This window comes from Typopeltis vanoorti, chromosome 22 (genome assembly GCF_054136105.1).
Source record: "Typopeltis vanoorti isolate ZY-2024b chromosome 22, IOZ_Tvanoo_1.0, whole genome shotgun sequence".
Classification (NCBI taxonomy): Eukaryota; Metazoa; Arthropoda; class Arachnida; order Uropygi; family Thelyphonidae; genus Typopeltis; species Typopeltis vanoorti.
The window spans coordinates 85,845,664-85,873,464 of NC_143570.1; the positions used below are offsets into that span (position 1 = coordinate 85,845,664).

General features: G+C 34.1%; 1 protein-coding gene across 1 annotated transcript in view; it reads right to left on the minus strand.

Annotated features, from left to right (window-relative positions):
• Frl (formin-like protein) overlaps positions 1-27,801 on the minus strand; it is a 516,064-nt gene that overhangs the window by 249,503 nt on the left and 238,760 nt on the right. The window contains 1 exon segment of the mRNA XM_090412395.1: positions 14,145-14,316. Within this exon segment, the coding sequence (XP_090268521.1) occupies positions 14,145-14,316 (172 nt within the window).

The following is a 27,801-nucleotide window of genomic DNA, read 5'->3' on the forward strand; positions in this document are numbered from 1 at the left end:
CTGCATGTATTGTGAATTTGAATAGTTCAAATATATCAGGGGGGAAGTGTGACTTCAGTAGATTGAGGGTTTCTATTAGTGGTACATTTGTGAATAGTGAAGTGATGTCAAAGCTTACTATTAAGTCTGAGCTTTTTAGGGTGAGGTGTTGTAAGATGCTTTTTAGGTGTGCTGAATTTTTGACAAAGGAGGGAGAATTGTTAGTGAGAGTGGCTAGTAGCTTCGCTAAATGTCTAGCCAGTTTGTATGTGGGACTATTTATACTGTCCACAATTGGGCGTAGGGGTGTGCCTGGTTTGTGAATTTTTGGTGATCCATAGATCCTCGGTGTTTTAACATGGAAGGGTTCGAGTTTGTTAACTGTCTTTGGGCCAGGAAGTGACTTTTTTTTAATAATTTTCGTGCCTTATTCTTTTGTGTGTTGGTGGGATTGCGATCTATAATTTTGTATGTTGACTGATCTTGTAATTACAATTTTGTCTAAGTACACCATGTTGTTTTAGTCTCGCGTATTGTGACAAACAGTGTTTTTGTGCTCTGAGGATGCTGGTTATACCAGCGAAATATCGGCATCAAGTTAATAAATTAATTATTTACTTAGTTTCTGTGTCCTATTATACCGTTAAAATAATAAACAAGGAGAAAGGTAACTAGCTAAGTCACAAACAATATAAGGATCAGGCAAGAAAGGTGACCATCATGGTATGGAAGACAAAATTATATTATGAGAAGAAATTAGCTGAACAACCTAAAGGAAATCCCGAAGAGTTTTTTCGTTATGTGGCAAGGAGGAAATGACTATTGAAGGATAACTTTAATGAGTATGAGTACAGATGGTAGAGTGGTAATGGAGGAAGATAAAATTGTTGAGCTACTGAGCAATCATTTTGCCATGGTATATGATCCAAGTGAAGATGTTGTTATGACAGATGTCACAGATCTGAGAATAAAGGCTGAAGAAATGGAAGTACTTAGTATATTGCAGAATCTGAATGGAAATACAACTGTGTGATTTAAACTGGCAATGCCTTCAACTAGGCTGTTTAATTTAAGTCTCAGCTCTATCAAAGTCAAAATGACTTTGAAATAAGAGGGAAAAATAATTTCTTTGCATAAAGGAGAATGTAAGTCTGTGGCAACAAATTACAGACCAATTACTATCTCAGGAGTGGTTGTAAAAATACTGGAAGAGTTGGTCAGAGAGAGAGAGAGAGAGATTTCGTTAATTGGTGGATAAGAATATGATACTCTACAAGGAGAACCATGGATTTGTGAAGGGTAGGTATTTGCCTTAGAAATCTGCTAACTTTTTATAATAGAGTGACAAATGAATTGGAAAATGGGAATGGCCACACGATGATACTGCTAGATTTTTCAAAGGGTTTGACAGGATATCAGATGGAACTTTGCCGTGCAAACTACAAAAAATGGGGATGGATAGGAAACTGGTGATATAGATAAAAGGTTGGATGATGGATAGATACCAAAAAGTAGTATATGTAGGAGCAGAATCCAGGAAAAGGGAGGACTAATAGTGTGCTTATATTTCCTATAAATGATATAGGAAATAATTTGAATAGATATTCATTTGTTTGCTTGATGCAAAGTTGGATAGGGTAATAGTTAATCAAGGTGATAAAGAAAGCTTGTAGGATGATTTAAACAGGCTGATGATTTAATGAGGATAGATTGTGGATTGCAAAAGATGGTTGATAGCTGAAAAACAGGGAGATATGATAGAAGCATTTAAGTTAGTTAAAGGTTTTTATAGGATTGATGCAAAGGAAAAGTTTCAGCACTTGGCTGGAGGGGTAGAACAAGAGGTCATCCATGGAAATCAGGTAATAGCCTAATTAGCAATAGCTTAAGGACTACATTTTTCAAATGAGGAATGGTTAATGAATGGAATGGCTTGTTGGAGTCAGTTGTCAGTGTTTTGTCTGTTAATGGTTTCAAGGAGAGTATGATAGAGAGTTTGGATCTCCCACGATGAGTCTTAGGACTCCATGGAGGAGCCCATACAATAAAAATAATAATGATAATTTCCCAGAATTTTGCCATGGAGACTCTATAATTAAGATTGAGATTAGAGTGATGCAGATCAGACTTGTTAGACTAGATCAGATTTGTTGCATTTCTCGGAGACAATGTAGGATTGATGTTTGGAAATGCATTTAGAAACAGATTTGCCATTTGTTTAAAATAGAATAATTTGTTGAATGGGACTGAATATACTCCGGGCAACGATAAAGAATGAAATTTATCTTTTGGAGACAGTATCACAGAGGTGATTGAATTAATAGGCTTGAATATGACAGATATTGAACTTCTCTATGTTCTGAAGTACCTTTTAATGTAAGGAATGGAGATTCTATCTCAAAGGTTGGAGAAAAATTGTTGATAATTTTGTTGTCTTGGAGTTATACCATTGAAGACAGCAGTTTCTGAGATACCTTTAATGTAAGGCATGATGATGATTCTATGTCATCTCTTCTAATAGGGATTGGAGACAAACAATCGAGGATTTATTCTATTGTTTAAGTGAAGAATAGCAGTTCCTTTGATTTTAGAAATCTTTCTGAAGGAGTTCAGCAGCGGAACAGATGGTTATGTGCTTTTTGAAAGAAAGCATTTAATAATATCATACTTCTGTAAGGGATGGTGAGCAGAAGTGTGATGAATATACTGACCTGAGAAGGATATTTTGAGATACAGATGTTGATAAGGACCCATATAATACTATTTTTTTATAAAGACATCTAGAAAGAATATAGTCTGATCTGATTCGAGTTCAGTAGTGAAAAAGGATATTAATTTCTTGTGAGAAGAATTCTAGTTGTTAATACAATTTATTCCAAACAGCAAAATCATTATCCAAAGCCGTGGGAAAGGCTTTTGATCGAAAGTGGGTATCCCTCTCCCCTATAATAGTATTACCAAAGACGACAACAAACGCAATATCACTGTTATATCGGAGTCTTCTGAATATAAACAAAAAACTGCCATTTTAGTATAAGATCGAATAACTTATGCATTAACTGACAGAGATCCAACCAGCTTAACACGTTCGCTGCCACACTCCTCGCACATAATTTGTTACTGCATGCCAAGCACTTTCCCTTCTTTAAGGTCAGTATAAGTAATCAGTACAAAGTTGGTAATCGACATACGAATATATTCATAGTTGACTTGTGAGGCTCATATACCAACTATGAGTATACTCGTAGTTGGCAGCGAACGTGTTAACAAACTGAAGTCCTTATTGGATAATGCATTTTCATTTGAACCCCCAAAAAAACTCAGAAACCTCATTATGCAAGCCTACCTAGAATTTATCAACTACCTAAGTTACCTAAACTATGATTTCCTCACGACCCATTATATGTTTTATAGGAAGTCCTACTTACAGAATTTTGAACTTTCTTTTGAATCTCCTCTCTCCCTTAACCAGCTATTTATTCTTTTATATCAAAATTACCAGTGACTTTATCAGGAATATGATACATGATTCCACAGATTTACTAGATAGTTTTGATATAGCTTCACTCTTCACTAATGTTCTTCTAACTGAGACCCTAGAATTTTTATCCTCAAAATTTTCATGAGATATTTAGAGCTGTTTATGTTCATGAATTCTGGATATTAAAATGAAAAGGTTTATTGACAAACTGAAGGGATAGCCATGGGCTCTCCAATTTCTCTATTTACGGCAACTTTGACTTGGAACAATTGGAAGAAAAAAATATCCACTTCTGATCCAAAACCTTACCTAAGGCTCCTTATATGGATGATGTTTCTGCAATTGCGAATAAATCATGTTAACAGAGAAGTCTTCTTAAAAAAAATTAATAACCTTCATCACAGAATCAAATTCATAAATTCATAATGGCTTGAATCTAAGGACTACATCCTTCCTGGATGTCCTTTTTAAAAAAAAAAAAAAGGAATTAGATGGTTCCTTATCAACATCTGTCTATCACAAACCATTCTTCTCAGGTTGCATATTCATCACACCTCTGCTCACCATACCTCAAACAAGTATGACATTATTAAATGTTTCCTTTAAAGAGCTTATATCATCTGTTCCTAGTCCAAGCTCATTCAGAAAGAATTTTCCACAATCAAAGAGACTTATCCTCATTGGTGTAACTCCAAAACAACAGAGAAAATCATCGACCATTATTCTCCAGCCTCTGAAATAGAATTTCCATTCCTTACGTTAAAAGGCATTTCAGAATGTATCTTCTATCTTAAAGAAGTTCAATATCTGGCATATTCAAGTCTATTAATTCCATCACCTCTGTGATACTGTATCCAAAAGATAAATTTCAACCTTTACTGTTACCTAGAGTATATTCAGTCCAATGCAACAAATTATTCCATTTTAAACAAAAAAGGCATCTCCAAACATGAATCCTATACTGCCTCCAAGCAATGCAACAAATCTTATCTAGCCAGGCATGGAATCACAAATACTAGCCATATGATCTTCTGAAATGATATTAAATTATAACAGAGCTGTTCCCATAAATATGAACATGTTTTTATAGTGCTGAGATCTTTCTACATCACCTTAATTTCAACCTTAAATGATGGACTCTGCATGGCAAAACTCTGGGAAATTATTATCAAGAACAATACTTCTTAACATTATATATAATTTGCTTTTACATATTTAACACACACACACACACACACACCTCGTTTGATCCTAATAGCATCATTTTGCATCTGGGCTGTCTCACAACTGCAGAGAAGAAAAGATGCCATTCTCCATGTACCTACATAGTTGTTTTTACAAAACTCTATTTAAACAAGATGAGTTGGCCGATCTCATACAGAGGTCAAAGGTTTTCATCATATAATCAGGCAAACCAGTCAAGAGAACATGCAATTTATATAAGACTAACTTCTTGTCTCTTATTCTATAATTATGCTTACAAAAGCCAAAGATACTTGGCAGGGCTTGGGTCAAAGTAACACAAATTATTATTAACAATGGAAAGGGACCATCCAAACATTATTTGTTGTTATTTAGATTTACAGCAAAACAACTAAAGGTAAGAGGACAGTGTATTTTGCCTGTTAATTGACTACAGTCATTTGGTTGGTATGTATGTTTTGCAGGATAAAAACTTCATGTGTCCAGGATGGGAAAAACTCTACCATTTATATGTGAAACTAGCTAACTCATCTTTGGCTGAAGAAAAAAAAACCTTAAAAAGTTATTTGCATCTTAAATGGAATTCATATCCACATCTATACAAACTAAAGGATACTGCTGATACTAACTACTGAACCTCAAAGGCACCACCATACAAGTCTAAAAGTGGTGGAAGCAGGGTTGGACAAAGTTATGCTCAATAGCTTTGGCAAGAAATCAGAAATTATGACTCCTACTTAGACGTTTCAAAATTACTTCTGGAGGTGTTGATAGTATACTTGTATTCTAACAGTCTTTAGTAAAAACAGAAAAGGAAAAAAAGAGGTTTCAACAAAAGCTAATTACAATCTGCCCATTTTCTTCTACTGCACAGCCTTGGTGCACTTCTTGAAGAAATAAAGCTTAAACTGGTGAAGAAGTTAAAGCAGAATAAAGAATAAAACCTTTTACACCAATAAGAAATGTTTCAATGATACATCCAGTGCAAATGTGTGAATCAGAAGATTCAAAACAATAATCCAATCAAGGAAATGAGGCAAATGGGGAAAAAAGATCATTCTACTTGGCATTCTTATAATATCAGACAATACACCTTGGGAGAAGAAATCACTACTAGACTGTGACTTGAATTACCTAAAGGACAAACAGCATTCCATAGTATATGTAGACAATTCTTTAGTAGTGAGAGAGGTTGGAGTTATTTGGTATTGAAGTGGGTATGTGAACAATTCACATTTACTGATGATATCAAATGTTTCAGCATTTCTACCTGGTTGATCTGTATAACTGAAAAAGAAAAACTAACTGGAGTTATGAATATTATGATATCCAAGAAAGATAGACTGGAGAAAATCAGAATTTAAAGCTGATTGTGAAGTATTTTCACTTGGCTATGTTACCACTGTATATTTGGTCCAAGTGTAAGCAAAGTTTGCACCTGAAGTATTTTCATGACTGGAACAACTCGTGGTAAAGGTGGGGTAAGTTCTCATCGCTTGCCTTGGTATCTCCCATAATGCAAAGCATATCTCCTTGCAGACATGTATAATGCTATGCATTAAGGGAAGGGCCACTACCCAGACCGGTTTCGACCCTTATTGAGGTCTCATCAGTGGGAGAGACCCGGTGGTGGTAGTGATACTAAGGTGGAAGTAATGGAGAAGTCATATTTACCTATACCAGTTGCCAAAATTTTAATAATAAGGTGTGACACCTTTTGGCAACTGGTATAGGTAAATACGATGTCACTATTACTTCCACCTGAGTATCACCACCACTGGGTCTGGCTCCCACTGATGAGACTTCAATAAAGGTTGAAACCGGTCTGGGTAGTGGCCCTTCCCTTAATGCATAACATTATACATGTCCACAATATACTATCTCCCATAATGCAAAGCATTATGGGAGATAGTAAGGCAAGTGATGAGAACTTACCCCACCTTTACCATGAGTTGCCCCAGTAAATATAAAATTAGTAGAATTTAAAGAGAGGAAATTAAAAAAAAAAAAAAAAACATAATAAAAAGTTTCAGAATAGTTGGTGGCATTAGAACCCCTCTCTACCTCTTACAAAGAAATAAATTTGAATGAAAGAGATAGAGGGAGATTTTTGGAGGGAAAAAAAATTTTAAAAAAATCAAAACAGGAAATCCTAAGTTAGAAAATCTCTGACACACACACACACACACACACACACACACACATCAGGGCAAATGAGACAAAAGGAGTCAAAGAGTGGTAAATGGATAAAACTGAGAAAAGCAGCGTTTTAAGAAGCTGAAATCTAAATTTCCGTTAAGTTAGGTTGTGTTTTTCTGTTAAGTATATGATTTTGAAGGCTGGAGACACAAATTAGCACTGTTAGAATTAGAACTCAGTCTACATCAATGAAGTGAATTCGGAAGGCATTACAAGGTTTTCCACATATAATCTGTTTCTCTTTCCTTGACTGTTTAGGTTTATTCTTGGCTTCAGCTAAAATTAGGAAATGGATTTCTTAATGAGCCATACTCTGACCTTAACTTTTCCTTTTTCTGTAGATCAATCCACCACCAGGCAATCTCAGCTTCATATCCTATGGTATTTATAATGTGCCAATTGGAATGACCTTGATAAGTCCTAGGCCTCTTTTTGGCTGGTTATTACCTGCTCTATCTAAAATAATCCTGTAAGGATTATTTTAGATAGAGCAAATGTTTGAACAAAGGTTTACAAAGGTTAAAGGTTTACAGTGGCAGAGCCACTGTAAACCTTTATCTAAGCACTGTTTCTCTAAAAAAAAAAAATCAGTCTGTCCAAGATAAGATTTCAGCATATAGAAATACCAGCTTCTCACTATCTACACTACAGCATTAAACAAGTGTAAGAAATATTATATTATGCTGTTAATAATATTTACATTTGTAGAGCATAACCAAATTTACTAATTCCTATATATATATATCTTCCTTGTTACAAGGACATCATCTGGGAAAGAAAGAATACTAGAAGACAAAATTCAAAACAGGAATCACATATCATATGTTTAGTTACTCAAATCTTGGTGATGGCTGAGTTAACAAAAGAACACACTATTAGAGTTCAAGGGAAACAATTGTTAATTTTTGTAGTTCAAATATAAAATTATACAGCTCATGCATTATTACAAAATAAAAAATAAATTATGAACTAATAACATGCAATTAGAATGGTTGATATTCTGAGGGTGCAACTTTCGAGGAACAGATATGAAATTTAACTTGACTGGAGTGGAAATCTTGGTTTAATTCCAAAGTACTCTGTATCTAGTGGCAATGGCTTGGAAAGCAAGCCCAAGCTTATTCCAGGCATCTGATGTAGTCATTTTCTGTGCTCTTGGATTCTAATCTCAGCAGAATGGCCGATGTATACAAAATAATGAGCAGAGTACTTGACAGACTAACAAGGCAAGGAGAGAGAGAGAGGTGGCAATTTATCCTAGGTGGATAATAAAAAAATAAGACAATTTTTCAACTGGTTTGAAGGTGGTACATAGATTACATTTGTGGTGAACCTGTGTTATTGGCTCTGACATTCCTTTAAGGTAAGTTATGGAAACATTTTACATCAAATTGTAGTCTGGTTGAGGGATAATATCTATAAATAATAATTTTCTGGATGGCAGCTTAGTTATGTCTATTAGAAGTCATGGTGATTTGTGTTTACATTATAAAAAATTATGGAGACAACTACACTACAATCTACATGGTGTACTAAAGTTACTGACCAACCGTTACAACAATTATGGGCTTGACTTCTGGTGGAAAAAAAAACTTTACTACATCAAAGCTAGAGTCCTAATAGGTAATAATAATAATAATAATAATAATAATAATAATAATAATAATAATAATAATAGGATGAAGTAGCTTTGATGTAGTAAAGTTTTTTTTCCCACCAGAGGTCAAGCCAATAATTGTTGTAATGGTTGGTCAGTAACTTTTAGCAAACCATGTAGATTGTAGTGCAGCTTGTTTCTTTGTATATATGTGCATGCTCCAGATAATGACCTTGATATGAAGGTCGAAATGTCAAGTGTTCATTTTGATTTATATTAAACGAAAGTTTTGCTCTAACACAGCAGTTGTCTCCATAATTTTTTATAATGTATTCTGATCACCGTGTACGAATGAAGGAAAGTGATTTTTATTTAATTCCTCCAAAAGTACTGGAATCAGAAGAACAGATTATGTGAACTTGGCATATCAAAAATTTGATAATATCTGTCTTCTATGATGGATGATGGTATGAGGACGGATGGATGTATCTGTCAATAAAGGACAGTTTTTGATAAATTGAATATTGCTTACAGAAGTACAGTTTATTAAAGTATCTAGAAAAGGAAAAAAAAAACCTCTTGTTTGATCCAAGTTCAATAGCATATAAGAGTACATGGAATTTATTTTATCCAGAAATTTTAGTGTCTATGACTGCAAAAATATCATGCAGAAAGTGAAGCCAAATATAAAGCTGAAGAAAAGAAGGGTTGATTTTCCAGATATTCAAACAAAACAGTAAACTAAAGCAGGTGAGATAGGACTTTTCATGGTTGTCCTTGATTTAAATAAGTTAATATCCTTTGGGAAACTAGCCCATAAGAAATGAAGAGTTTCTTCAAATATTTTTAATTTTTATTTATATCTCAGTAGAATGGTTAGCTTTTGTAGTTCAAATATAGAATTACATAACTCATGCATTATTACAAAATAAAACAAAATATTATCAACTAATAACATGCAAGTCATACCATCCAACTAGAACTTGCTACAAAATTACTGCTATTGTTAGCATGGTAAATCAGTACTATTGCAGGTGTGTATGGCAAGATAGAGAGAGAGAGAGAAAGAGAGAGAGAGAGAATACAAGTGGACATTGCAGATGTGACAAATGAAAAACAACATTAATGTTAAATTTAAATTTTGGGCAAAATTTGATACTTTCTCTAACCACTGAAACAACACCTATATGTTTATCTTATCACTCAAAATTAGCTCAAATGTCAGACCAAACAGAGATTGTCAAAATCATATATTTACTTCACCAACCTCATAACTGTACAAAAGGAGGAGCAAGTACTGTAAAAAGAATTAGAGATTATAAAGGTAACATGAAAACTGAGGATAAGGTAACTAGATGTCTTGAGTAATTACTTTGAAAGATTGCTAAATGATATGTAGTGATAGAAAACATTCAAAAGGAATGCAAATCAATACTAGAGATAGCCATCAAAATCCTTAACACAACTATTTCGCAGTACCCATCCCATCTACAAAAAAAGAGTAATAAAAGTGACTGTGAAAAATACAGAGAAATTTCCATACTCATTGTTCCATGTATGGAAATTCACATGGAAAGATTTATGCAAGTATACTTAGGAAGAGGCTTAAAAAATTGAAGAGAAACCTGGAGAACAAACTGGGGGACAGGCTAAATAGAGGTCATTGGGGTATTTTCACTTCAGGAGAAGCAGTCTGGTCTATTTGGCCTGAATGTAGCTTGTTCTTATCAAGTTTTTCTTCTACAACTATTTTTGATCTTCTTTCAGGTATACTTGCATAAATCTTACCAGAAAACTCAATATGAAAATTCCTCTATAATTTTTAAGTTCAGATTTCAAAGAATCTGGAACTAGACCTTCTAAAAAGTTTCTTAACTGTTATTTTTTAAATACAATTTTGCATCATTTTGTAATATTTTATTTTATTTTTTATTTAAAACATTAAGATTTGTCTTAAAATAGAGAAGAACTGATAAATTTTAGATTCCAAATTCCATTAAACTCCATTGATGTAGAAGAAAGTTTATATATATAACCACCTAAAAATACTGATGAAATTATAAAGAGCTAACACATAATAATATAAAATGCACCTAAACGAATAGTCATGAAATTAGTTTTCAAGAAACTTCTAATTTGTGCATTTAGCTAATCCACAAATTCTTCTGCTCCATTTTCAATACTCCTAGCATTAGCAAACAAGCATGAAAATCAGTTTACGGTTAGCGCTCAGTAATATCATACATTACTCCTACACAACAGAAACACTGTGTGATTGAGCACTTCTTACATTAACAGAAATACTCAATTCCACACTGTTAAGGATTAATCACTTCAGGAAAGCATTCTCTTGTTTGCATTTATTCTTATTTTTTCCAGTCAGCCCTCTATTTTTTACTAGAGAAATTTCTGAAGGGGAGGTGGCAGAAACATGGTTTATTTTAAAAGTTTACTATTGTAAATTTTTATTAGCAGAGGAGTACTATGGCACTATCTACTTTCATTTTCCTACATCATTCTTGTGCTGATTAATAGCCTATGAAAACTGCATGTTCAAAGGAATAGTAGTGATTCTGTGTAATAATCCCTATTACACTTATACACATCCCACAAAAAAAAAAGTGCCCAATTATATTAATTCCAATACTTGAGTTTATTATCTACTTTGAATTTCAATGTTGAATTCTAAAGTTGAGATTTGATAAAATATTGAAGGATTTAAAACAAACTAATGTTTTGGAATTATGTAAATAGATGGAGTGGGAAAAAAAAAAAAAAGTATCAACAGTGAAATAAAAAAAAAAAGGCAAATGGAAATATACTGAGAATGGACAAGAGAGAGATTCCAAGAGTAGCTAAAGTAGATTTAAGATGGATGTTGAAGGAAAAAGGCTAACATCTAAACTAAATTTGGCAGAAAATGACAAAAAAAGGAAAGCTGAAGAGAATCAGAATTAGCGGCATAAGATAGAGGTAACTGGAGGAAATGGATCTTGGCCTTTGATGTCATGGGGAATGAGGAAGATAAGTCAGTTCTGTAAAGAATATGAATTTTTTTTACACAGTACAGTAACAATACTCGTTATTATTATTATTGTATGGGCACTTCCATGAAGTATGAAAACTCATAGCAGGAGATCCAAACTATCCACACAATCGATCATACCACTCATTGAACCCATCAACAGAAAGAGTGCTAACAACTGACTATGCCATAGTCAGTATGGGTTGCCACAGTCACTATGGCAACCCATTCCATTCACAACTCTCCAAGCAAAAAATCAAATCTAAATGCCCCTACTAACTACACTTTTACTCAACTTCAAGATTGACCTCTTCTTTTATCTCCCTCTCACTAAGTACTGAAACATTTCTCCTGCAACAATCAAACCCTTCAATTAAATCTTTCTATCAAATCACCATTATTTTGCCTATCTGCAGTCTGCAAACTTCAGTTAATCTTCATAGGGAACAGTTTACAGATCACTCACCACCTTGGTCAGGTCATTCACCTCTGAATTCTCTCCACCACTTCTTGATCCCCAAGAAACTCAGGAGACCAGACATGAACACAGTAATCCATATGTGGACTTATCAAGACCATATAAAGAGGGCAACTTTATTATTTCTCATCTAGACTCTCTCTCTGTCTACCTACCACCACCTTCACGAAATCCCTAGCTTCATCTATTTCCTCGAGTATAGTTCCACCAATGTAGTACACAGCATGTAACTGATTTATCCCAAAATGCATCATAACTTTACATTTCTCTACATTAAACTAACACCCATTATCTCGTCCATACCGACAGCCGGTTTAAATTATCTTGCAAGCTCTCCATATTGCCTTGATTCACTATTGCTCTACCTAATTTTGCATCATTAGCAAATAACTGATATCCTAGGTACAAATTGAACAGTAGTGATCCTAGCATTGAACCTTGCAGCACACCACTAGTCAGGACCGGCCTTCTCTATAAAGGGGCCTGGGTGCAAGAAACCTTTTGGGGCCCTAAAATATTTTTCAAAGGTAAAAATTAAAGGATTCGAAATAAACATATTGCAAAACCTCTCACCTGCAAATGATTTTGGCACAGGAAAACAAACAAACAAACAAAAAAAAAAACATTCGAAATATAACAGGTTAACAAAACGTTTACTGAACACAAAACACTAATATAATAGAAAAACACAGAGATATTATTATTACCAGGGGGCCCTAAAATCCTGTCGATGAAATCCCTTTAGTTATAAGCAAAATTAGAAGAAGAAAAATAAAATAAAATAAAAAATACGTTTCCGCAAATGTGTACCAACTGTGCTCGCTCGATCGTGGGGCCCGGGTTCATTGCACCCATCGCACCCCCGAGATGGCCGGCCCTGCCACTAGTCATCTGTTTCCGGAAACCTGAACTCTGCTCCTCCATATACTTTTTTTTTTTTAAATATCTGTCCAGTAGTCACCCTCTTATCCACATAAGCAGTGTCATATCCATTCCCTTTTGTTTTAATTTGCATAACAGAGTTCCATGTGGTATTCTGTCGAATGCCATGCAAAATCCAGCAGAATCATCATGTAGCCATTTCCTTTATGCAAATCGGCTGTCACTCTATTATAAAAAGTTAGCAAATTACATAGGCATGACAGTCCCTTCACAAAGCAATGCTTTCCCTCACAGAATATCATTCTTATCCATCCATTCTTGAATTTCTTTTTATGACCAATTTTTCCAGTATTTTAACCACCACTCCATTTCTGCTTATATAACCTCCACAGCATTTTTTGTTTTCCTGCAGCCCATGCTTAATGACATTACTCATCCATCTAACTCCCTCTTGATCAATCCTTGTTGTATTTAATTTAATATAATAAAGCAATTTAATATTACTTCATCTAGATGCATCATAACTATCTCCCATGCATTACTAACATTCTTCCCTTGGAGGGTTTTATGCCATGCAAGGACAATAAGCTTTCACAAACATTGAAATTGCTTTCACCAAATAAAAGCATGATTAGTGCTACAGAAATGAGGATGCTTCAATGGCTGTGTGGAGTAACAAGGAAAGATCAGGTGAGGAATGAACACATCAGAGGTATTGTAAAGGTGACTGCAATTACAGGCAAAATACAAGAAGCACGATTAAGATGGTATGGACATGTAATGAGACGAAATGAAAAATATGATGGATGAAGTATCATGACGATGGAAATACAAGGAGAAGAGGAAGACCAAAGAAGTGGAAAGATCTGAAGGAGAAAATCCTGGACAAAGATGCAGTCTACATCAGAAACAGCAACCCCATATATAGAAATGAGAGCAGCTGAAGAAGAAGAAAAGTTTTATTTTAATTTTAAAAAATTATATTTATTTCTAGGTCAAGTATGTCTATAATTGCTGAAGTATTTATAATACGGTAGATATTTATATATTGAATCACTGAAGAATTATTTTCAGTAAAAGATCTCTGCTACTTATTTTTACAGAATAGGGTAATTTTACAGGAAACTACACATCCAGATAACTTTTCATTGTTAAAACTGTATAAGTTATCATAGTAACAATGTGCAATTAATGAAAAAAATTAAAATTCTGCCAGTATAATGAATCTTATAAAAGTATGCAAGCAAAAAAAGTAGGTTAAAGACCTCTATACAAATTATACAATCTTAAAAATAGTTACCATAAAGTCAATGTTGAATACTTCGTAATTTATAAAATATTCCATAAGAGTTTCAAATCGTCTTCTTTCAGCACAAACTTCTTTAAAGTTATCAAATGCTGTCAAAATAATCTGGTGTCCACCTTTTACCAAACAAATTGCAGCAAGCAACTCAAGAACAAGGGCTTTGGTCCTGATGAAAAATTAATTTATATTTTCCAATTATGCTAAATGATATACTATTTAATAATTTCTATAATGAATTTATAATTTTTTTAAAATCAATCAATGAAATAGATGTCTATATAGTAGCCAGCAGCTCTGTGGAAATTACATTGCATCCACAGAACTAGGTTAGCCTGAAGAAAGATTGTTAGAGGTTTGATAGTAATCCCCACCTTCAGGAAATTTTTCTAAGCATTTCTCTCTTTCTATATCAATAAGGCTGACTAACAAAAGCCTTACTGATCTTTCTTTAGCATGGCAGGTAGGATTTTTGCTCATATCTCAAAAAATGACTAGAGCTCACGTTATAACAGACAATAATACAAATGTTAGGGTTTAGGGACACAACATGGCAGCAGTTAGAGTCACTACAAGTGCAAGTTTGAAGGATAGAGAGAGTGGCTGTCCACTTTAAAAAGTTAGCCAGGGCTAAAGGAGCTCTCTGTTTATTCCCTTTTGGGAATAAAAAGCATTAAATTAAAAAAAAAATAAAAAATTATCCATGAGATAATACCAGAAGTTCAATATATGTATTATATATATATATATAATCTCAAAAAGAGAGTCAATCTAATTATGCCCAATTGTTTAATATCTCTGTAATTTAATAATAATAATAATAATATAATAATATTATTATATTCTTTAATCTTTAATAATATAAAACCAACCAGGCTGGCAAAGTTTTTGATAAGATAAACAGAAAAAAACTGTGGAACATGAAGAAAATACAAGAATATTCAATATTCATTTAGTGCAAACTGTACAGTTTATACAAAGATACAAAAGTATCCTTGCATAAACTTTGTATAAACCATATAGAGAAAATCTAGGAAACATTTTTAAGTAAGCATCCAGTTAATACAGTGTTATAAGTAAATGATCAGATTATATTACAAGATAAATGAAGATGACCTTCAAACATTAGTTCATTAATTAAGAAAAATTAGCCAAAAATTTCCCATTATCTTACATATGGGAAAGTCTTATTTTATGTATAACATCACGCAGCTCTTACTTTTTCTAAACTCGAAAATAACCGTGGCATTTAAAGGCAAAGGTCATGTTAAATCAAAAATCACAGAAGATACAATAAGTAACAATATTATTTACCTTATATAATAGAATATCTAAAAAAAAAAAAGATATAGATGAAAACATAAACAAACAACATCTTTATTTAGTTTTTAGAAAAAAAAAATAGGAAACCCATTCTAAATTTTATGATGGCCTTTCATACTCTGTTCTATAGTTCCAAAATATGGACTTTCTTCAGTTACCACACACACACACCAGGAATAAGTAATACTATAAGACTTTCCATTATCTTACATATGGGAAAGTCTTATTTTATGTATAACATCATGCAGCTTTTACTTTTTTCAAATCAATCCTTGTTCATGTTCTACTTTGTAACTATCATCACCAATGATGATAGTGTGTAATATTTAGGCTGAAATTTATAACCTTAAATAAATAGTATTACTTATGTGTTCTTTGTGTTAATTGAAGAAACATCTCATGGCACAAATATCTCTTAAACAGTAGGAAACATGGGCTATTTATTTTTCTATATCAACTCCCCATACAACAAGCCTCACACCTAGAACATAATAGTGTTGTGTGACCAAGTGATTGCATTGAAGAAGCACGCTGTTAACATGCTTCTTGAAGAGATGGTTCTACATTTAGGAAAAGATGCAAGATTATTCCAAAGAACAGAAGTATGTGTAATGAAGGAATTGGATGAGAAGTTAGGTTGGTGAGTCTTGAGCTGACTGGTATATGAATCCTGACCAGCAACATGTGTTTGTATGTAGTTATTGGGAAGTAGTAGAGTAGTGCCAGCCAGTTATTCAGTGGAGAAGCATGCATGGAAATATCTATACAAAAAAAAAGACATAATAAAAACAGAGCATGTGGAAAAGCAACTAGAGAAAGAGAGAGTCAGTGAGAGAATGGCCATCTATTAAGCAAATTGCTCTCTTTTTAATGAATTTTGATGCATCTAACAGATAAGATTAGGTGTTGAAAGTTATTTTTTTATCCAATCTAGCATTTTGAGGGAGGTTTTTGGCATGCCACCCCAGCATGTGAACAGTATTCTAAGGCTTGGCAGATATGAGATTTATACAATGTTAGGAGTTCAGCATAGAAGAGAGGTAATGTTTAGAACAAGAAAGAATACAAAGCTTTTTGGAGGCTGTAGAGGCTAGGATGTGATGTGTTTATGCCAGGATAGGCTAGTTAATGTCAGCCTAAGAATAAAAAAACTGGTCTTGGTTTATGGGTGGAGTGTTATCACAAGGAGATTGAGGCATAATCTTTCTTATGGGAAATAAAGGTGAATTGTGTTTTGGTAGCCTTAAAATTTACTAAATTATCTTCACTCTACTTAAGAATGAATAACAGATCAGTGTTCAAGGCATTCGCCATTGACGACCTTGAATCCTCATTCATCAGTGTACTACTTAAATTAGTGAATGACAGAAGAGTGACATCCACCAATGACTGAATGCAACTGTGTTTCCCATTAAAAAAAAGCCACAAAAACTACTGAGGATTAACTTGATCAAATAGAGGACACAAAATTATGCAAGGTTGTTGAACAAAATCAATACTCCTTGAAAAAGTTAAAATTCATCAACAAATTCCTGATATGTATCCTAAAGGGAGTACAGAATACCATGATAGTAAAAGAAAAGTTTACATTAATACTAACTTCCTATCCACAATTCTATTCCAAATTATTCTGTTATCTGTCAGGACTCCAGTATTTTCGACGTTATATGTCACTCTCCTAAGGCACTTCTAATTGCATCAATCCACCTCAATCTTGTCTTCCTCTGTTTTTTCCCCCTTGCCATTCTGGTATCAAACACCTGTTTACTAATGTTTCCTCCCCAATTCTGAAATGTTAACAACCTAGAGTATCCTGCTGTTGTTTTCATTATTAAGGATTGTTCTATATATGTTCATTTCCCTAAAGTTTTTCTCAGAACTCTCATATCTATATATTTGAAGCTGAAATTAGTTTAAACACTGTCTCATATAGCTTGCTTATCATTTTGACTAGCTTTTCTCTTATTTCATATAAATAAGCTTTCCTTATTTTTGTTGTGTATTTTGACATTTATTTGCAACCTTCACTAAAAATTGTGCCTAAATAGATGAAATATTTTACTTGTTTCTATTGGTTTCCAATTCAGGATGGAATTGAAGTTTTTAATCTTGTGCTACTTTCATAGTCTTTCTTTTTGTTGCTGATTTTCTTATCAAATTTGTTACATCATTGAATTTAGTTAAGGAATTCTACAGACTTGTACTGTTTAAGAGTATAATGGAATGGATTAAAAAATTATTTATTAGAATTGTTTTTTTAATCGCCTTCAATTCTTACTGCTGACTTACAACTGAAACATAGACTGTATATTGCTTGATATAACACTCCAATAAATATTTTAGTTTAATCTTTTACCCTAGTTTAAGCAAGCAAACTTTGTGCATGAAGCATCTACACCCTCTGTCCAAAAAGAAACCAAACTTTTCGAAAATAGAAGAACCTAGTGGTGCCACCTGTTTATCTTTTTGTTGTCAAAAGCGGCAACCTTCATTAGTGTTGTGTCAACTGTTTATCGCATTTGTTTCATTATAAACAAATGGTACACAGTTATAGTGCCAAGAGTGACAGTGTGTTTTGACGAACAGTCGGAAAATGAATTTCAAACAGAGAGCTGCGATTGACTTTTGTGTTAAACTTGGTAAAAGTTTTATACTGAAAGGCATCAAATGCTTCAAAAAGCATATGGTGACGAATGCTTATCCCGTACTCAAGTTTACGAGTGGTTTAAGCGATTTCAAAGTGGTTGTGAGAAGCTTGAGGACAATGAAAAGCTGGGCCATCCAAAAACTGGAAGGAGCAAAGTTAACATCCAAAAAGTGCATGATTTCATCAAAGAAAACCCGAAATCGTCCGTGAGATTAATTGAAGATGAATTGGGGATTCCAAAATAAACTGTGCACAACATTTTGGTTGAGAGTCTGGGCCTTCATAAAGTGAATTTGCAATTTGTTCCCCACAAGTTGACCGACGACCAAAAAATATATCGAATTGAACACAGCAAGGACCTCATTAAAACTACTCGTAAGACTCAGACCTCCTTGAAATGACCGTTACTGGTGACAAAACGTGGTGTTTTGAGTATGAGCCTGAAACAAAGCGCCAGAGTGCTGAGAGGAGACCACCAGAAGAGGGGCATCCAAAAAAAAGTTGCTTGGAGAAGTCAAAAGTAAAGACAATGTTGATTTGTTTCTACGATTCCAAGGGCATTATCCAGAAAAAATTCGTAGCATATGGTATCGTGAAGCAAAACACACTGTCACTCTTGGCACTATAACTCGGCTTCTAATGAAGCAAATGTCATAAACAGTTGACACAACACTAACGAAGGTTGCTGCTTTCGACAACAAAAAAGATACAACAGGTGGCACCACTAGTTTCTTCTATTTTCAAAAACTTCGGTTTCTTTTTGGACAGAGGTTGTACATGAGTAGACTACTTGTATATAGAGGATGTTCACATCACATCAATTGCCTTGATATCCTATAATGCAAAAATAATTTAATAACATGGGTTTAGCATGTGGATCGGGGTTCCAGCTGCCACTGACAAGATCTAAATAAAGGTTGAAAACTAGTCTGAGTAGTGACCCATTCCATAATCCATAGCAATAGACATGTCTGAAAGGGAGTATGCTTTGCATTATTGAATACCAAGGCAATTGATGCGAAGTCAACATCCTCATCCTCTATTTATAAGTACCGTATATTATCGTGTATAAAACGATCCACGTATAATGCGAACTAGAAATTTTGTTTGAAAACTTGCCCTAAAATGCCATGTCCACGTATAATGCGATCTGATAATCTTGTTCCATAACATTATAAATAACACAATACAAATTAATGAAAGAAATATTTATTTTAAAACAAAATGTCAAAATCCTTTAAATTCTTCTTCAGCTTTTGAGTCATCAAACATTTCATTTTTAAATTCATCTGTAGGGATTGTGTCATCAGTGTAGCAGTTGTCGTCATCGTCTTCATGCTCTCCATTTTGTTGTGCGTCATCCTTGCTTTCGTATATGACGTCATCTTCGGATCCATCCATTGAATTACTTATTCCACATTTAAGAAATGAGCGTTGAATCATTTCAGATGGTATCGAATCCCATGCTTCTTTAACCCAGCTGGTGACTAGGGTGATCTCAAGCTTCTGAAAATTCCCACCCTTTGTCATCTTCACCAAACCAGATGACATCCATTCTCTCCATTTTTCACGTAAGTGATCTTTAAACGGCTTATTCAAGCTGACATCAAGCGGCTGCAGAACAGAAGTTAGACCACCCTGTATGACTGCTAGGTCTGTGCATAGCTCACGTGCTTTCTCTTTGCTTGTCTCTGTTAAATGCGCCCGGAACATATCCCAGACTAGCATGCTTTATTGACGTAACAAGCTACCTGTACATATGTTCCATACTTGATCCAGCCACAATTGTACACCTTCTTCATCCATCCAACCTTTCTGATTGGCGCGAACAATGACACCTGGTGGAATCACTTCGGAATTTTCTTCCTTTTAAATATCACTGTCGGCTTTAATTTGGTTCCATCTGCCATGCATGCTAGAACAACGGTAAAATGCGTTTTTTCATGTCCCGTTGTTTTTATGAAGACACTCTTTTCACCAACTGAGTTTACTGTTCGATTCCCAGGCATATCAAAGTACATGGGCATCTCATCCATATTGCCAATTTGGGACAGTTCATATCCATGACACTTCTGTAATTTTATGATAAATTTAAGGAAGGACTGAACTTTTTCTTCAAGCTGCTTTGGTAACTTCTGAGCAATTTTTGTTCGGTGCCGTAATGTTAATGCTTTGCGTTCCATAAATCTGTTGCACCACCCAGGCGAAGCAAGAAAAGATGAAATACCTGGTGTGTCCTTAAATTTACCATTCTTGAGTTGTAGAGCTCGAAAACGAATTGCATTTCTTGTTACTATAATGCCATCTTGTTGTTGCATCAAAATCCATTCATTTAACTCTTCTTCGAGTTCTGGAAAGGATGCTACATCTCCATAACGGGCAGGTTTCGTTTCGGGGATTTTTTCAAGACTGTCTTTTTGCTTACGCCAAAGTCTAATATTACTCTCTGCTACACCAAATTCTCTCATAGCAACACTGTTATTATGTTCTTCTGCAAACTGCATGACACGCAATTTAAATCCTGCTTCAAAAGATGAACGTTTATGTTTCTGTTGGCTCATTTTCAGGCTAGGTTTGCTTAACGAATAATATTTAAAATGAACTCTGGTTAAACCGATATACCTAACTGTGCTCTATCATTCGGCAACCGAGTGCACATCGTATCTGCACATAAAGCCAGTAATGTAAGTAGCTTTATGCGCAGATACGATGTGCGCTCGGTCGTCGAATGCAAGTTGGTCAAGTAGATTTGGTTGCATAGGCATTAAGAAGTATATATATTGTGTGTGCAAGTTTAATAAGATGTTATATTTTTTTAGGATCCGCATATAATGCGAACCCCTAACTTTAAGTAGTATTTTTTACCATAAATTTTTCGCATTATACGTGATAATATATGGTAGCTTAGTTGTGAAGGTACTTCACATACTTTGTTTGCTTACATTTGTAAAGGATTAAACAAAATATAATTTCTTGGCAATATAATTTACTTTGTAACTACATATCTGAGCCAGAATAATTTAATAACAAGGTGATATACCTTTTTACTACTTGTATATGGAAAGTATATGATTCCTGCATTAATTCAACCTTGATATCTTCTTGGGCCTGGCTCCCACCAAGGACCCTCAATAAAGGTCAAAACTGGCCTGGGTAGTGATCCTTCCCTTAATGCATAATATACACATTCTACAAGAAGTGTATATTATGCAAATATAAATATATATATATATATATATAGGGAGGTTATGTATATAAATACAAAACCTCCCTAAATGAAGAAAGCAAAGAAAGGCTCATATTTAATTCTTACAAGCACCAAGAAGCCCTAATAGAAACAGCCAGCAATAAAACAAAAACCACAATAGCAAGAATAGTAGAGATATAAGACAGAGGTGCTCTCTTTTACCCATACTGTTTAATCTGTGTAAATGCAATAAATAAATTGAAAGAACTAACAGAAACAGGAATTAAGATAAATGGAATTGATATTAACCGGCTACGGTTTGTGGATGATATAGCAGTTATAGAATGTCGAGTATGAGGAAAGATTGAGAAGATACAACTTGCAGAGTGTGGTAGAAAGGAGGAGGGGAGATATGATAAAGACCTACAAGTTATTAAGGGATTGTTATAGGATCAATGCAGGAGAGGTTCTACAGAAAATAGTGGGAGATCAGGGGAGAACCAGAGGTCATCCCTGGAAACTGTATAAGGCGGATGTGAGTAGCGGAGTGAGAAGCAGGTTTTTTTCATGCAGAGTTGTAAATGATTGGAATGCCTTGCCTGAGAGTGTGGTGTCTGCAGAGAATTTGAATGTGTTTAAAGCACGGTATGATGAGTTGTGTGTTTGATAAAAGGACCTCCTAGATGAGTCTTTGACTCCACGGAGTTTTGGGTAATAACATCTTAAAGATATACTACTTTAAATGGATACAATTATGGACAACTACAGAAGTGCTGTTTCTTTACCCTACATAAAAAAATATTACAGATAAAATAGTGAAAATTCTCAAGCAACATAACTTAGTTGTCCTCACGTCTCTTAAACCACCAGTGGTGTACAAAATTTTCTGTATGTACAGTATCTGTTATGCTAGACAAATGGGTTGAGCTGGAGAAATCAACATTAAATATGTGGAGAAGAAATGAGGACATAAGTCAGGATTGGCATTCTCACTACCAAAGAAAAAGCATCGAGTGCTTTGGCAGCTTACAAAAATACCATATGCAGAATTCAGCAACTGGGTTCCTAGATCTAACAAGCTAGCAAAATGATGTGGCATCTAACCCAATGTAATGAAAACTGAAGTCTTGTCTTAAACCAGCTTTAGTCAGCATATATCAAAGACCTATAATAATGAATTAGGCTATGAGAGAAGTTACACAGCAAATCACAATAATGAGCAAAGTTCCTGATATCTCGATACTGTATTCAACATCTGGTTTATGTTCATTTGACGTATAACAGTTATTAATGTACAAATCTCTCCTAATACCCTTTTTTTTTTTTTCTGTTGTATTTAAACTGATGTACTGATGATGTACAAAACTAGTAACTGAATAAATATTTTTCTTTCTAATGAGTTGTGTGCAGTGCTTGCTAGACAGAATAAGGATACTATACTCTTAGTTTTGAGTTAGTATATTTGCCTTTGAGAGCAAAGTGTCATTAATGATATCTCCAAAAATCTCTGGCTACAATGTATTCAATAAGGCAATAAATTCTATCCCTCCTGATACAATTTAATGGAATAATTACAGCCCAAAAAGAAATAATTAAACAGCAGGTTTAATCATTTTAATATTTTGTCTCTGTCACAGACATCTTTAGGAATACAATGTTAAATTTGTAATAACACACAAGAAGCAATCAGTGGAAGAAATGAAACATAAAAAAGATAAAAAATTCCACACATTTCAAATTTTCAATCCACAATTTAGTTTTAAACAATAATGATATCATAGCGAGCTATGATGTCACTTCCTTATTCAGAAATATTTCCCTTTCTGACACTCTAAATTTACTGCTTTTCCCCCTGACATTCATGATCTTTTTTTTTTTTTAATTTACCTATCCATACTGGTCACTTCTCTTCAAAAGGCACCATGTATAAACAGATAGAGGTACTTCCATGGGCTAGCCCCTTTCCCACCCCACCAGCCAAGTTCTATATGGAATATTTTGAAAAACATGCTCTAGATACTGCCAATCTCCAACCTTCTATTTGGTTAAGATATATACTGATGATGTGTTCCATATTTGGCATCACTCAGACACATTAGACTCTTGCTTTTCCCACCTAAACAGTCAAAACCCCAGAATCCAGTTCACTACTGAAAAAGAAAATAATAGCAGTTTGCCTTTTTTAGATACTGTAATCACACATATGCCTAATGGCACCCTTTCTTTTGAGTTTACAGAAAACCCATCCACACAGGTAGTTACATACATTAACTTTCCCATCACCCCCCCCCTCCCTCTTCTCAGTCATCAAAACCCATGTCAACAGAGCCTGCAACCTCTGTTCTACCCAAGCTTCCCTTACACCAGAACTCTCCTTCATTTGCTAAACCTTCCTGTCCAATAGTTACAATGTCAAAAAGATATACAAATTATATCTCTTCCACTTTCTCATATCATTCTCAACAAAGACTACATTAATGCCATTACTATTCCTTATATCCAGGAGACTTCAGAAAAAATAGCCAGAACTATAAAGAAATATGATCTTTCAAATCTCATTTGAAGCTGACTCCCCTTCTCTGCTCTCCACTTCCTCCCTTCTTTATTTCAGGTGTTTACATGGTTCCATCTTCTTGCAACTTATATTATGGTCAAACTGGGAAATCTGCTAACATCTGCCTAGATGAACACAGAAATACCTCCACCACCATAACTATGGTCAGTCAGGTCTAACAGACCATGTCTTGGAAACCTTGCACAGAATCCGATGGAAGAAACCTATCATGCTCCATCACAGTAAATACAAACTTGAAAAACTTGAAGTTTGTATCATCTAGTTTTTCTAACTCTGGCAAGAAATAATTTCTCAAGCTACTGATATCAAATACAATCCAAAAGCAGGCTATCCCTTCAATATATATAAATCCATTCTTTTCTCAAACTTGCTCTATACATTCAGAAACTCTCAACCATTCCAACCACACAGTCTGAACATTGATTTTGTTTGCAAACAGTTTGTTTGGCATCATGGCCCACTTTCCTAATTCAGTTCTATCATATCTTTTTAACAGAAAGATTTTTGTCCCTGTTCACTCTTACTTCCAGATTTTTTTTTTTTTTTTTTTTGCAATTGATCTTTTGTATTTATAATTAATTCCTGCCTCTAGTGATTTTATGTTTATCCATTGTTTATTATCCAGTTATTATTATTAATAATTTTGCCAAGTTTGTTAATAGGCCTATAGTACTTTGATATTATTTCTATATTCAGTTAACAGAGTTTGCAGTCAAAGAGTAACAAGAAATAAAAAATTAGGAAATTCCTTTCTTGACATTCACTGTACCCAAGCACAGTGAATCAATGTTTCCATTAATTATAAATTGAGTTTTCCATGTGTGGTCAAGACAGCTGGTAGGAATTCTCTGATGTTTTTACTCACTCCAAAAATTTCTAAACATTTTCTACTCCAAGCATGTGGCAAAGAGTCAAATGCTTTCTCGTAATCAATCCATGCCATATAAAAGTTTGATTTTTGTTTTCTCGAATTCTTCAAAACATTTTGTCAATTAACTGGTATTTTGTTCCTCTGGAATTTCTACATCACACTTTTTGTTCCATAGGCAGAAGTTGGTGTTGTGTAATATCGGAGTTGTGAAGTCCAGTGAATAACTTAAATGATGGAAAGCAAATTATTTGATGTTGATTATTACTTGGAACAGCTCTTTTTTTCCTTTAATAATAATAATATCATCAATTTCCTGATATGTATCCTCAAAGGGTGTTCAAGTTCCTATTATTATTATTACTGTTATCATCATCAGAGATGTCCAGGGAGCCAAGGACTTGTTGAGGGAAGCAATACACTAGTTGTCATACCTTCTCTTTAACTCACTAGATACACTCACCACTCTAACAAGTAAACTGTTTCATGCATAGTCCTTTAAGAGAAGATTCTAGCTATCATCCCCTTTCTTAACTACACACAAACTTGACTTTCTCCCTTGTCTTTTATGTTTACCCACCTTCTGTATAACAGAAAATTTTCATCTGCTGATATCCTATAACATCCTTTCAGAAGTGTATAGACTTCTATCATGTGAATCATGTCCACCAGTATCTGCAGATACTGGTGGACATGATCTACATAATCAACATTCCATAATCCTGACATTATCTTTGTAACTTTTCTTTGTGATCTTTTTTATCCCCTCAGAACTCAGGAGCTCAATCTGTGTGAGTATTCTGGATGTAGTGGTCATATTGAGACTGTAAAGAGAGACATATGATATCCTTATTCACAGACAACTGTTCATACTATGGACAAACAGGCAGGACAGCCAACATCCATATATCAGAACACCAGGATTACATCTATTTCCACCTTACTCCACCAAAGCAAATTTAAATTCGAGAGGCTTTTCCTCAAATTTGCACAACTCTTACCAACTATCCCAACCTCAATATACATGGTTGTATCAAACTGCCTCTCATATGGGGAATGCTCATCAGCAGATAGTCAGCCCAACAGCCAAGAACACCCAACCAAAGTCAATAATTGGTGTAATTATATGACTTGAGATCATTCTGTACCTCTCTTGTTCAATCTTTGTTACTGAAGCGTGCTTGCATGCACATGTTTAATATCAGTGTATTAATCTCTGAAGATGACGATTTAACTTCAGTGAATATAGGAAGTAATAATGAAATATTTTTAGTTATCTAGTGTCTATGTTGTCAATTTCCTTAAACAACTTGATGCTGGAGAATCAATGTATAAGCATAAACACATCTCAGAGATATGTTTAAAATGTTGTCTAAATAAATATTTTTTTGAGTCTCACAATAACTGGTACTCATTATCTGACTACCCTCTATCATTACGACCTACAGAGTATAGGTTGTAATGATAAGTTCAGCAGACCTATGGATATCAATTTTTTTCTCTAAGCAGAGAACTAGTCCAGAAAGAACAAAGGACAGTGCACCATCTTAAAACTTCTGTCATATTACTACTATACATTTTGTTATCTAACAGACTGATGACTCTCTAGTCATTGCTTTGTTACATGAACAACCTGCTGCAATAAGAATTAACATGACTAAGACACACACACAAAATTTATTAAATCATACCATGCTCTCTGATACAATCCTCCCTGTTCTATCTAATATTCATCTTGCATTCCTGTAAAGTTTTCCAATGTAAGTATATTAACTTCAACAATCCCATATTTAAGGCAGGCAACAAGCATATGGTGACATGGTGATTTTTCTTAGATAGGGTGACACCAATCCCCACTGATATGGAAAGATATATACACTTTTATTACAACTAATTAATAATGGAATCACTTATGTTCATTTAAATATTTTTATCTGTAGAATTTTTGGCTATGTTTCATAGCTATTTTCAATACAATTATAGGAAAAACTATCACAAAAAAAAGATAACTATTCAATTGAAAGTGTATGATATTATATACACTATGGGCTGCAGGAGAATAGCTCCATTTGCATTAATAGATATTAAAAATAATTTAGTTAATAAAATATTTTTAAATATAAACAATTAATTATAATTTATAGAACACATGAATGGTATTAGTCAATATAACTTCCCAAAATTGAGAAATTTAAGGCAATCATTTTTGTTAAGGTTTGGATTGTGAATGTGTGCTTCACAGTTTTTTTTTTTTTTTTGTATAGTCTTTCCAGAAGAAAATAACTTTTACGTAATACTTTGGTTTATTACACTGAATCCTCAGTTTTTCAGCTTGATCTTATAATTTTAAAATGGTGGGGGGGGGGGGATAATGTTCCTAGGAATAAAATGAAAAGAACTGTTTTCCATGTCTTTGAGCTGCTCTATATACAACTTTTCTGTGTTCATGAAAAATTTCTTCAGCCATTGTTCAGTCATTTCTGAAACCATATAACTTACCAATATTGTGGATAAAATCTTTCACCCCCCCCCCCCCTTGTTACAGAGCATGGAACAAATGGATGAAAGCTTGTTAAGTAATTTAGTATCCTACTTTCAACATATCAAAGCAATCTCGTCACTTAATCATTTGTGAAGAGCAATACACATAAGGAATGCGAGTGACTTCAATATTTGAATTACTTCTATCAAAAATCATGAAAAGCAATGTGATATTGTACGAGGGTGGTCTGAAAAGTTCTCGGCCTCGACCAAAGATGGCGACACTATTAGCAAGATTTTTTTTTTTAAGTTGGTACATCTGTCATCCATGTGAATTGCAAGTCATTCTATCAAGTAGTTTGTTTTATACAGCTGTCTGAAGCAAAAGTGTTGTCTGTATCACTTGAAATGGATAAAATTGAGTATCGTGCAATTATAAAATTCTTCGTAAAAGAAGGTTTAACGCCAAAAGAAATTCATTCGAGGTTCACAAAAGTTTAAGGGCACTCTTCTCCTTCATTTTCGACAATTAAGAAATGTGCTGCCAAGTTTAAACACGCCCGTACAGCCTTG